The sequence below is a fragment of the Poecilia reticulata genome, linkage group LG22 (genome assembly GCF_000633615.1).
Source record: "Poecilia reticulata strain Guanapo linkage group LG22, Guppy_female_1.0+MT, whole genome shotgun sequence".
Taxonomy (NCBI): domain Eukaryota; kingdom Metazoa; phylum Chordata; class Actinopteri; order Cyprinodontiformes; family Poeciliidae; genus Poecilia; species Poecilia reticulata.
In genome coordinates, this window is record NC_024352.1 from 22,202,732 (window position 1) to 22,216,260 (window position 13,529).

A 13,529-nucleotide genomic window follows, 5' to 3' on the forward strand; every position below is an offset into this window, starting at 1 on the left:
AATAATCGTCAAAATAATCAACCATCCAGGCAGTTAATTATCAGAATAATTGAATATTCCGACTATTATTCGATTATTTATCAGAATATTTGATTAATCGTCAGAATAATCAAATAATGTGACGATTAATCATTAGAATATTCGATTAATCGTCAGAATAAATTGATGACAAAAACAACCGCTAGCTGCAGCTGTAATTTTTTCTAACAATAGATAACTTTAGAAGGTCAGATCTAAATTAAGCCATGAATTAGCCTGTTTAACCTAAAACAGTAATATTTCAAAAGTTGAGTGTTGATGTTTTGCGCTGGTAAATCTGAAAGTACTGGCTGGGAACTACAGAGCAGAGGAGGGACGATACACGTGAAAAGAAGGTGGAGAAAGTTGGATGTTAGATGATTGAAATTTCTTTTTATGTCACACTGAGGGAGAGTAAAGAACAAACTAAGCTACTAAAACAAGGAAAGAAGGGAAACTGATTATAAATCACCAACATTTTTAATATATAGTAAAATATTTTACTGGAGCAGCTTGATTTTTGTTTAAAAGTGTTTACAAAATACAGAGTTTTATCTCATAAAAGCTTAATGTTTCAGTAGCTGTGTTTCTATTAAATAAGAAACTCAACATTTCTATATAACTTTATATTTTAGTCAGTCTGATTATGTAAATACTATCTCAACTATTAAATGCTTGATGTTTTGAGTGGCCTTTTTACCAAATACATTTTTACTCTTACTTGAGTGATTTCTTATATGGCTAATTTTTACTTTTACTTGAGTAAAACTATGTTTTTGCAGTGCAACTCTCTTTGTCTACTCCCCCCACTTTTGGTTTTAATCCCTCTGAAAGAAAGCTGCATGTTTCAGGAAATTACTCTCTGCTTTTTTCTTTTTTTTTGGCACAGATACAAAACAAAAAGCTGAAAACTCAGAAAAGATTCAATAGAAACTGTGTCAGTGTGCAAATACTCATTCCAAGTGCAGGGAGACTGCAAGAGCAGGAGTTAAAAAAACAACCTGGAAGCAACTGCAAGGCATTGAGTGGCAGACATCTTTGTGTCGTTACTATGGTGACCAAACCTGACTGAAGTTAGCAAACAGACAGCAACCGCTGCAAAAACATAAAGTCTTACCAAGTGTTTTATTTTATTTTTTTATCTCAACTTACTTCGAATAAGACAAAATTAACTTACAGCTACGGTTGTCACGGTAACAAATTTTTATGGATGATAAATTGTCTCAAAGGTTATCGTGAAAAACGATAACATTGTTGTTTTGAGACCGTTTTCAAGTAATATAATGGTAATAATGCAAGAACAAGTTCTCAAAGATCAATAAACTTTAGATTCTAACAAACATTTAATGCTAGAACTGGAAGACATTTTAAATATCCAAAATAAATGAAACAGAAATATCAAATGAAATGAATTTCGAAATGTCTGTAAACAAAATTATCCTTCAAAAAAAGAAATGAGAACTTGTTGAGACTGAAGACTTTTATCATCCAGTATTTTGTAGAAAGAGAGAAAAAAAGAAAAACAATAAATCATGAAAATGGTTGAGTTTGTTTTAACTGATTTATTGTGAGAAGCCTATTTACAAGAGACTTTTCAGCAACAAATAGGAGCTTATTTTAAGTCAATAATTTCTTCATATTTATAAGAAAACTACTATTTCCACTGGCAGATTATTTCACTTATAACAAAGACATTTTTTCTATGTTTTCAGTAAAAATAATCAGCCACTGGCACCAGTACTTTTCTAATAAATATTAAGAAATTATTGACTTAAAAGAAGCTGAAATGTTACTTCCAAGTTAGTTTTGTCTTACTTCAAGTTGAGTAAGATTTTTGTGGTAGAAAGTAAAAAATACTTGGTGCGTCTTTGTGTTTCTGCAGCTCTGAGTGGAGGTTAGGTGGGATGTTTGTGAGTTAATTTTTCCACAGGGAAAGTTTCAAACGCAGCTCAGCTCCTGCTCCAGTCTGGACAGCTTTCTGCTCTCGCCATGTCCGGGTTTTTATTGCTTCTCTTCAGGCCTGAGAGCAGCGGCTTCACGTCTGAATGAATCTGAACCGATGAGCAGAGAGCTGTGCAGGCAGGGCGGAGGTAGGGGGGGCAGCGCAGGGGCCCTGGCCTACCTTTGCAGTGGGTCACACGTCGCATCCCTTGTAAAGGTCAGAGAGACACACAAGCACCAGATGAAGGCTGGCATCGCTTCCTCACCTCTACAGTGACCTCACTTCCTGTTTCCTGGTGAACGGCAGCTTCTGTCCATGATGTATTTAATAAACCACCGCAAGTTTCTAACAGTTTCTCTCCAACTTCATCATTTTTAAAATGTTTTTCATCTATTTTTTTTTTTAATCATGTTAAAAAGAAAGCTGCATGTTTGATCAAATATTAAGTGAAAGATTCTGCATGTATGTTGAGCATTGGTAAGATTTTCTTAGTTAAATAACAATAAATGTAAACCTAAATTTGCCCGGGGTGTGAATACTTGTGTAACAAATACTGTATAAGTATAAAATATAACAACAATAACGGCTCCTACTGCTGTGGTGGATTTAATTTATTGTAACAAAAACCTGAAACTGCTTCTGAACTGAAATCTACAAAAAAAATTTGTTTTAATAAGCAAAGATTTTGTAATGAATTTTGAAGCAAGAATAAAACGATATGAGGTGAATATGTGTTAAATGTAAAGAATGAGCGATGAGAAAATGAATGTTTAACAGTGACATTTAAAGCAGGACATCATGGAAAGAAGCTGAAATAGACGTCTGTGACACAGAAGTCACAGCTGATATTAAATTTGTTTTTTGGAAAAAATAACATCGGCTCTCATCTCTTTGAAAAAGAAAAAACAGAACCCTTACCTGCATTGAACACTGGATCCCTCTGTTTGCTGCAAAATAAATGAATAAACACACAACTGTCAGTCACCCAAGCTCACACACTTCGGTTTAGAAAACTAAAAACCTGAAGAATCAGTAGCTGCGTTTAACCATAAAATTGTGCAAATTTTAATTTTGAAAATAAATTTGCTTAATGGAGACACAGCAATAAAAAAAAACTAAAAAAAAACCCTCCAGTTTTATGACAAAAACGTTTTTGTGCTAGGACGAGTCGGCGTTTCGAAACACGTTTTTAGCATCACAAAAGTCACAACAGCCGGATGTTACTACTGAAGAAAACAACGAAGAAGACGATGACAGGAAGTGGTGGGAGGATGAGCTCTCAGCATTGGTCAAAAAATGAACTGAACTAAGAGTAGCGCTACTTAAACATGTTTTTTACTCAGAAGTAAAAGGTCGTTCTCCAAGAAATTACTCAAGTACAGTAAAAAAAACAAAACAGTATTTCGTTAAAAGTCTACTCAGGTACTGAATAACTGATCAAATTCTGATTACATTTTTAAAAATTACATAATCAGAAAGTTTGGTGCTTTAAGGACCAAGAAGACAATGATTTATACAAGTCACAAAAAATAACAAAATCAGGCAAAATAAAATTTTTCCAAATCAGTTTCTTTCAATAAAAACTTTTGAAACTAAGAAAAACCGCAGGTGTGTGTCTGGTGACTTTTAGGTCAAAACCTGATTGTTTTTCATTCACTGGGTAGAAAATCCAGAAAGTAATCTCAATTACTTTCTGGATTACTTGATTCTTGATTACTCAAGTAATCAAGAGTAGTAATACTTCTTAATAAAATTAAATTAAAAGTAAAAAGTACAGCGTAGTAAAAATGCTCCTAAAAGTAAAGTAAATAAAATAAATACTGAAGTAAATGTAACTAGTCACTTCCCACCTCGGGCTCTCACAGCATCACAGTTTATAAAACGTTGTGTGTCAGTCAAACGTGTTGAATCCACAGCTCTTCAGTAAAATGGCCGACTATAATTGCTCCCACGCGGCTTGTCGCTCCAACGCCTGAATAAGACGCCGTCGTTTCCTCTGACGGCTGAATTATAAATGCATCTTACTGTTCACATCCGTCGCTGCCGTGATTTTTAATGACTTATTGCGTCAAGAAGCTCATTCACGTGTTATTTTAATTCAGCAACTGCAAAATTGTTTTTGTTGGGGTTTTTTTTTACATTAGGAGAATATTGACAAAGATTTCCACACATTGGGGATGGAAACGCAGGTAGTGACTGAGGTTTGGGTTTACCTGTCGCTTCTCTTGCCGCTGGAGTTGCTGCCCGTTGACCCGGCCCGGGTTCGGTTCCCTTTGGAGTCGCCCGAATCCTTGCGAGCGAGAGTCCCCACGTGTTCGTTTGAGTTGGCTCTCCTCACAGTGCTGCAGGACAAACACAAGCAGCAAAACCAGTGAGTGGAGGCAGACAGAATAATGGGCCGTAAAATTACCTGACGGCAGCGTCTGTGAGCTGCCAAGCAAAGATTTCATCCATAAATATTTGTTTTTATGCTCCATCAGCAACACGAAGGCGTTTGAGACATAAAGAACAACCTCTCATCTTGCTGCTGAAATTAGGGATGCAAGTTATCGATTAATGAGTTGATCAAAAGTTGATTTGTCTCATCAACTAATGATTAATTGATCAGCGGCTTTTCTTAAGAATCTGAGTTTTCTCTTGTACCCAGAGGGCTCAGTCTTCTCATATGGCGGGCTAAATGTTTCATGATATGCTGAATTTTTAAAAAAGCTTTTAAAATGTAACATTATTTTGTGTCAGCTGTATTAACTAAGTGATAAAATAGAAAATTGTAGTTTGCATCCCTAGATTACAGTATTTTTACATTTCCTCTAACAAAGGTAAAAATAAAAATAATTAAAATCTGTTTTATTCGTATAACAATCTATTGGTAAAACAACAACTTGTATTCAAATTGGAAAAATAACCACCTCCTACTTAGGCAGAGAGTTTCAAAGACTGCTGATCCTGTCCTAAAAACATACAAACATATAAAACAGTCACAATAAATTAAGTTTGCTTCACTGCCTTCCAAAGCAACAAGCAGCAAATTAGGCAGCAAATAAAAAGGTGTTTGCTCAGTCAGTGTTATTGTCTGCTTCAAACCGGCTGAAATACATAAAACATTGGAATTTGTTGAAGTGCAAAATGATAAGATCGTATTTCTCCACTGGAATATATTTAAACCAACAACGCGTCAGAATAAAAGCAGCGCTGTGCAGATCTGCATCAGGGCAGCCGGGTTTTTTTCCCACAACAAAAAAAAGAGCCAAATCAGCAGCCAGCAGGCAGACAGGCCATCTAATCCAGTCTGCCCAGAACCTGAAACTCGCCGCTGGCTTTTATCCCTTCTGCACAAACTGTGTGTGTTTTTATTCGAAGCAGCAGAGGAACAACTGTTTGCTCTGTTTTTCCCGTGAGGAATCACGGCGTCCTAATTGGACCGCAGGGCTTTAAAGGCTGCAGCAACACGAGAAGCGACTGGAAGCTTAAATTGATACAAACATCAGAGAGTCAGTGGGAGAAAGTTAAAGTAAAATCCAACTTTCTGTGTTTATGCACTGCAAAAACACAAAATCTTACAAAGTATTTTTTTTGAAAAAGTGAAAACTTATTTAATCCCTAAATTTAATGAAATATATAATTTACCAATTGAGTAATTACCTGAAAAGCGTAATTAAAAACATGCATTTATATGCCTGTTTAATTTACTCTGCCAAAGTAAAATCTAAACTAAATTATTACACATACACATATAAAACTCTCATGCAGTCATAAAACAGAGATGTGTGTTTAATAGGAACAAATTAAAGTCAGATTAAAATGTTTAATGGTCTTCATGGCTTCTGTTGATCTGATTAGTTCAGGACATAGAAAAACACAACCTGCACTGCAAAAACACAAAATCTTACCAAATGTTTTAGTTTATAGTGCAAACATCTTAGTACACTTGAAATAAGTCAAAACTAACTTTAAAGTAACGTTTTAGCAAGTTATAGGAGCTTGTTTTAAGTCAATAATTCCTTAATTTTTATTAAAAAGTTCTAGTTCCACTGGCAGATTATAAAATTTATAACAAGACATTTTTCTCATGTTTCAATTGAATTAATCTGCCAGTGGAACTAGAACCTTTTAATCAAAATTAAGGAATTATTGACTTAAAACAAACTCCTATTTCATGATGAAAAGATGGTTGTAAGTCATTTTTGTCTTATTTGAAGTGTACCAAGTTATTTACAGTAGAGGCTTGAACCAAAATACTGAAGGTAAGGTTTTCTGTTTTTGCAGTGCAGGAGGTGAAATGACAGAAGGTGAAGTTTTAGTTTTAAATGGCGGCGATGTTAGCTGGTTGACTCTCACCTGAGGGACAAAATTCTGGTGGGAAGAGACAAACAGGACAAAACATGAGATGAAAACAGGAGATGCTTTCAAAAACAGGCTGCAGGAGAGGATGTGTCTGGGAAAACACGACACGATACACGAGGAGAGGGGAAAAACTCAGAAATAGAAACATTTATTTCAGTTTTCCAGTTAAAAAAAACTCTTACAGTGAAATTTCTCTAAGTAGCAATAAAATTTTTGAGCTTTTGCTAATTTGACACTTTTGACTGTCACTACAAAAAATTGTATAAAAGAAACAGGCGGTTCATAAGTATGCAAAGGGAAAGTTTAGTGGAAGAAAAACCTATTGTAGGAATTTAGGATTATTAAAGAAAGTCTCATTCTAGTGAGTTACAGGGAATGTTCAGGATATGGGCTACACCTGCTGCATTTCTTATTATTTTTACTGTGGAACTGGAGTCGATGTGGGAAGAATCTTAATTTGATCAAAGGAGAAAAAGGACTGAACTGTTACTCCAATTCTGACATTAGATTCTGCATTTCATTTGAAAATCAATTTCCCAGTTTCTCGAAAAACTGCAGAGAGGAACAAAAATCCTTTGCTGTTACCTAGCAACCACAGCCAAGTCTAGTAGCCCTGTTGCCTGGCAACCCAAAATGGAGCTCCAGCACGAGTGGTCAGCTGATAGCTGATTTGACCACTGCTGGAAAAGATGTGTTTATTCGTTGACTTACCATCTCTAAACCATTTGCTGCATTCTTGTTGGTCGTGCAGGAGGCTCCACTTTTGCTTTTCAAGCATGTACGGTTATATAGATTTGCATATTTGCAGCCATTTTGACGTGCGAGTTGAAACATTCAGTTGGGAGGGGGGGGATGGCAAGCAGCAGATTATTTGGATTTAAAGTGACAGAGACCCTAAAACAGCTCAACACAGGCAGAACTGAGCAGACTGATATCTCACTATCTAAGAATGATTCTTTTAGAAAGTTTTTCCTCTAGTTTTAGTAAACACAGGCAGACGGTGTTAGAGCTGGGAGGTTTGTTTGGACTGAGCTGCTCCTCATCTGATTATGTTAACGTCAACCAGGAATGGGGAAAAAACTTTTGTTTCCCTGGCAGACTTAGTTTGTAGCTTGACCTCCACGTGAACGCACACACCGCAGTGACAAAGACGTCTGGCAGACTTAGTTTGTAGCTTGACCTCCACGTGAACACACACACCGCAGTGACAGAGACGTCTCTCCCTGCGTCAGCCTCGTTAAACGTCAGTGAGTTTGGCTGGTGGAAAAGCTGAAATGTGAGAATACAAACGGCAGAAACACAAAGCAACGCGGCTGTGTGGACCGAAGATTTACAACAGCATTAATAAAACTAGGGCTGCAGTTAAGGATTATTTTAATAATCAAATATTATTCTGACGATTAATCGGGTAATCAAATAAAAATGCAAACAATTTAATTCCTTTTTAAAACAAAATTAATGTTAAATGCAAAATTTATATATATATCTTTTCAACAGTTTTTAATTATTGTTCTAACCATGTTGCTCTTCCTGCAAATGGTTCCTTAGAGTCTTTTTACTCCAGTTAATTGATTAATCAGTCACTAAATTAATAATCGATTAATCACAATTAATTCGGTTAATCGTTTCAGCACTTAATAAGACCTGCTGAATCTTTCATATAAATAGCACAAAATATGTTTAACAAAATGAAATAAAAAACAAAAAACAAATCTATTAATCTGCTGAATAGTATGACGGAGTATTAGGACGATGCTAAGAAAATGAAACTAATAAAATTATAAGAATAAAATTGTAATATTACAAAAATAAAAATAAAATAACATGAGAATAAAGTTGCAAATAATTAAATTTTTGTGTTAGTTTGTTACTCCTGGCTCTCCGTCGCAGGACGGTACTCCCTTTGTTTTGGTTCCTGACCTCTTGTTGGCTGCCGGGCCGGCGTCCTTCCGGGTCCCGGGTCCCGACGGGGAGGGCAGGGTGCTGCTGCCTTTCTTCGGCAGGACGGTCCCGTTGTTGACCGTGGGCCGCAGCGGCAGAGTGGCGATCATCGGCCTGGCTGGAGGACAAACAACAAGCCGGACGGTGAGGAGCGACAGCTGCAGCGGCGAAACGGTTACATCAGCAACAAGGGAGGAGAAAATAACAAATATAAAAAACTAAACTTTATACCAGGATTTACATTTTAGTAACATTCAGCTACTGTTTGGATGTTTTGACGTTATTCTGGAGGGTCTATTAAGCCCACTTACTGGATTTGGACACATTATTTCCAGGAGAATTTGCCATTCTGATAAATTTCTTGTAATTATAAAAATGTTGAATTATGAAGTTAGAAAGACCAAAAGTGTTTATATTCATTGACCTTGCAGCTGACAATTATTCTTTGTTGATTATTCTGATGATTAATCAATTAATCGGATAAAAAATTGGCACATTTTGCAGATTTTTCAGCTAACAAATTAACTTTTTTTTTTTTTTTACAATATTAGAAATACACTAAAAGATGGAAACAAATAATTTTGCTTTTTAAATAAGAAAAACATTTTATTTTCTAAAATGTAATGACAGCGCAAGATTATTTACAGCAAAAGATGCTAAAAAATATATATTTCTAACATCAACATGTGAAAAGAGCAGATTTCTGCTTTATTTATTAATTGTTTGTTTGATTATCCGATTAATAATTTGATTGAAAAAGGTGGCAGTTTATTTTTACCCAGGTGAAACTAAAATTTACATTTAATTTTTTTAATCTTAAATACTAAATGTATATATTTTTGTTCGATTTTGACTTAATTACTGCTCTGAATAAGTTATTGTTTTCAGCAGAATTACCTTTTTTGAGTCGGTATACTGCAGTCAACAATTAATCAATCACTAAATGAGTTCTTTTAAGTAATAATTTAATAATAATAATTAATTACGGTTAATGCGATTAATTGTTTTTGCCCTAATATTTATCACTGAACCTTAAATGTCTCTCCTTCTATCCACATCCTTTAATATGACGACAGATTCAGATTTAAAACGTTTATTCATCCAAAGAGGAAAATAAACGTTGCCATAACTGATTAATTAAAATTTTAATTTTAAAAAACATTTTTCCTTAGAACTACATGTTATTTGACAGATAACATGACGTTACAAACCAAATGCAAAAGTATTCACACCCCTTTGGTAAAAGTCTATGTGTTCCTATCTTTCCCCTTTATAATGGCACTAATTACTGTTGCACTATTATATAAAATCCCAATACGAAACATTAATGTGACAAAATCAATGGAAGTTCAAAGGGTTTGAATATTTTTGCTTTATCTGCAGTGATAAATATTTAATAGATGCAGTTTCATCCAGCAGAGACAGACATGCATGCAAACTCTAGTTCTATCTGCTCTATCTCTAGAGTAGTCATTAGCTGAGCGCTCGCTCTCCGACTCGGATCCGGGTTTGGCTTTTTGTTTTTCAGCAGAGGCACAAACTGAATCGTCCGAGTGAAACTCAGAGCAACTGAACTGGCAGCGGCGAGCTGATCTCTGATCCGGTTCTGCTCCCTCTTTCAGAAACACATCAGGTGTGGAGGGCGTCACAAGCAGCCCTCCGTTTCTGTGTGGAGAAGAAACTGTTTAAATTGGACCCATTATCCAAAATTCACATTTTATTTTAACCTGTTTTTCTATTTCCATTTGGTTCTCAACTGTTTCTATAAACGTCCCAAACGCTTAAAAGAAAAACATTAATTGATTTTTGGCAATGATTTAATGTTTTCTGGGGTCTAGATTCGAATGAGCCTCCTGGTTACCTAGCAACCTCAGCCCAGCCCATCGCCTAGTAACCCAAGCAGAGTTCCAGCATGTCTGGTCAGCTGGTTTTACTGCTTTATGCTCTGTTTTGTTGTTCAGTTACCACCCAGAAACCCCTTTCTGCATTCTTATTGGTTGTGCAGGAGGCTCCACTTCTGCTTTTTAAAGCTGTACGGTTGTATAATTGCCCATCTGTTTGCTGCCATTTTCATGCGTGGGTGTAAACGTTGAGTTGTAGGCGTGGCCAGCAGCAGCTCATTCTGAACTGAGCAGACTAAAATCTAATTATCTAAGGATGATTTTGTGTAAAAAATTTAATAAACATGTTTTGTAAAGTTCACAAACCAATCCTAACCTGTTCCAAGGAGGCATAATAAATCAGCTTCACAAACACATGGAGAACTTTTATTAAACAGAGAAATAAAAATGAGACTTATAATGTTTTACAGAAACTGTCAAACAAGAATAAGAAACACTGAGCAGCAGGTGGAGAAAAGGAGAATCTGACTCACATGAAACAATCAGAGTCGTTTCCCAAACTAACTCACACGACACGATAGTGAAAGTTGGTCACAATGAGAGAGATGCTGTATATAATACATATTCTGAATATATTCTTATAATTTGTGTAAATTAAGCTTAAATGTTTAAGATTGTATTTTCAACTAAGAAAATCACATGAGCTCATCGACTATTGAGTCAGATCTCATCACTTCCTGACATTTGAGCCCGAACGTTGGTTCTGGAACAGAAGCTGGCAGCATGCAGGCAGACAGACAGACAGCAGCAGTGGCAGCATGCAAAACAATGCAACAAGTGCAGCCTGGACAGACGCAACATGTGTAATAAATCAAAAATCAGCAGCAGCAGAGTTCAACTTGCAGGTGTGAAGGTGAAAAAATCAAGACGCCATAATTTTCAAGGAAAATGAAAGCTGCTCCTGGATTGGCTGCTTTGAAAATGCCAGCTAATTGTGTGTCAAGTAGCAGTGAGTTAAAGTATTTTGGATTCCCAAGCTGCATTTTCTTAGCAAAAAAAAACATTACTTTAGGGTGTCGTAACTTTTTCCTCAAGTAAAAAACTGTTTTGTTTTTCATTCCTGCTGTTTAAGTGAAATTAAATCTTTCCAGATACACATAAAAAGAATTAGACATCAATTTCTGAACATGACAAACTTTATAGTAAATAAACGTTACATTTACAAATAAAATATTTTAGAAAGGTTGCATTTTTCATTTTGTGTAATAATGTGAATAAATTATTTATTCTCATTAACTTATGTAGCTGTAAGTAAAAACAGAAACAACATTTATTGTCCCATATGGAGCAAATTTATGTTTAGCAGCAGAATTAGGTGTAAAATATATAAACTACAAGTTTCAGTAAATTAAATCTGTCTTCTAATCTGAACATTGTGCAGCATATTGAGGTGAAATGTTGCAGGCAACGACTGAAAAGTGCACAACAGGCCCGGTGAGTGCAGACAAGCTACAGCCGGCCTACCTGACTTGCCAAAACTGCTGTCTGCTGATGGGGATTTTCTCATCTTAGTGGGCTCTACCGCACAACGCAATTAACAAAACAACACAGTCATGGAGGAGAAGAGAGTGACAGCTGGTCAGAGGAGTCAAGCAGAATCTGAAGTAACTTCAGCAGGAAGAAGAAACGTAAAGGAAAAGCTCCACAAACAGATAAAATCATGTAAGGAGAAACAAAGCAGAGGAAGAAGTGAAGGTTCTGGTTCTGTGCTACCTTTGGTGGGTCCTCTGCGCGACCCCATGGCCTGCTGCTCCTCTGAGTGGTTCAGCCTCCGAACCACGTCGGCCAGAGCGGACTTGAGCAGCTGGATCTCATCCTCCTGCATCTGGACCCGCTGCTCCAGGGAGGCGATGCGGTCCGTCACCTCCATGCTGCTGGCTGCCGACGCACTGTCATCTGAGGAGACAAGATATGTCAGCGTATTACAAGGGAACCCATCAGGCAAAATTCACATTTAGTACGTTTTTATGCTTCCATTTGGGTTTCTACTGCTTCTAAAAACAGTCAGAGTGCTTAAAGAAACACCAAGCTGTTTTTTTTGGCAATAAGTTAACGTCTTTTAGTGTCTGGAAAATCCACCGGATTGCTAAAGGTGACCCGCTATGCTTCCTTGAACAGGTTAGGATAGGTCCATGACATCATTCTTACATAATGACGTCTCTGTTCCGCCTAGTTTGAGCTGTTTTAGGGCCTCTTGTCACTCTAAATCTAAATATGCTGCTGTTGGCCACAGCCCCTCAAAATGTGTACACTTTTACATGAACAGATGTGAAATTATACAACCGTAAATCTTTGAAAAGCAAAGGTGCAGCCTCCTGCACAGTTAGCAAGAATGCAGCAAGTGTTTTTAGTATGGTAAGTCAACAACAAAACTCTTGTCTTTTCCAGCAGCCACTGTACAGCACATACAGTGGAAGAACCAGCTGACCAAACATGCTGGAGCTCAGCTTGCTAGGTGACCATTGGACTGTTTTTAGAAGCAGTTGAGACTCAAATAGAAGTACAAAAACTCACTAAATGTGAATTTTGCACATTTGAAAGGCACTTTGATGTTACCTAGCAACCCAACCTGAGATCCAGCACATTTGGTCAGCTGGTTTTATCGCTGTACAATGGCTGCTGGAAACAACAAGTGTTTTGCTGTTGACCAACCATCCAGAAACTACTTGCTGCATTCTTGTAGGTTGTGCAGGACACTCCACTTCTGCTTTTCAAAGACGCATGGTTGCATAACTGCGTTGTTTTTCATGTGGAATAGTAAACGTTAAGTTGGGGAAGCGAGGCCAGCAGCAGATTATTTGTATTTAACGTAGCAAGAGGCCCTAAAACAGCTGGAAAGAGGAAGACCTGAGCAGACTAAAATCTCATTCTCTAATAAGGATTTTATGCAAAATAAAATGAAATTAACAAGTTTTGTATCGCCCGTAGACCTACCCTAACCTCTTCAATAAAGCATAATAGGTCACTTTTAGCAGGTAAACTTTGCCTTACTAGAGAGAAACCCAAATTGGATGTTTGGTTAATCAAAGATTTGTTTTCGAATGTCTTCCTGGCCTCTCATCAAGCCGAACAGATTATTATTTTGTCCCCAGCAGAAACGCAGATCGGGGGCCGAGCACCGGCCACCAGTGCCCACTTCATTAATGATAACGCATGCACACCCACTTACCCGGGGTGTCCTCCATTAACACTTTGATGTCAGGGTGGGTTGTTGAAATATTCATGTAAATCAATGCCGTGTTTTCCCCACAGATTGATAATAACAGCCTGATGAATGATTCATGACGGCGCAGACCCACTCAGAATCTGAGTTCGACCCCCCGCCGCCTGACAGCATTACGGAAAAGCCTCTTGACCTCCGTAAATAACATCTTCAAACAATC

At 36.9% G+C, this 13,529-nt stretch overlaps 1 protein-coding gene across 11 annotated transcripts in view; it reads right to left on the bottom strand.

Moving 5' to 3' along the window:
* eml1 (EMAP like 1) overlaps positions 1-13,529 on the bottom strand; it is a 61,127-nt gene that overhangs the window by 12,333 nt on the left and 35,265 nt on the right. For 4 of the 11 annotated variants that reach the window (XM_017302612.1, XM_017302611.1, XM_017302617.1 and 1 more), the window contains 8 exons: positions 11,860-12,042; positions 11,611-11,664; positions 8,225-8,363; positions 6,299-6,313; positions 4,870-4,911; positions 4,174-4,302; positions 2,879-2,907; positions 2,141-2,167 (listed from right to left, as the gene is read on the bottom strand). In XM_017302612.1, coding sequence (XP_017158101.1) covers positions 2,141-2,167; positions 2,879-2,907; positions 4,174-4,302; positions 4,870-4,911; positions 6,299-6,313; positions 8,225-8,363; positions 11,611-11,664; positions 11,860-12,042 — 618 coding nt within the window. The remainder of the gene's footprint in view (positions 1-2,140; positions 2,168-2,878; positions 2,908-4,173; positions 4,303-4,869; positions 4,912-6,298; positions 6,314-8,224; positions 8,364-11,610; positions 11,665-11,859; positions 12,043-13,529) is intronic. The other 7 variants (XM_017302619.1, XM_008400014.2, XM_017302615.1 and 4 more) reach the window with 6 other exon arrangements.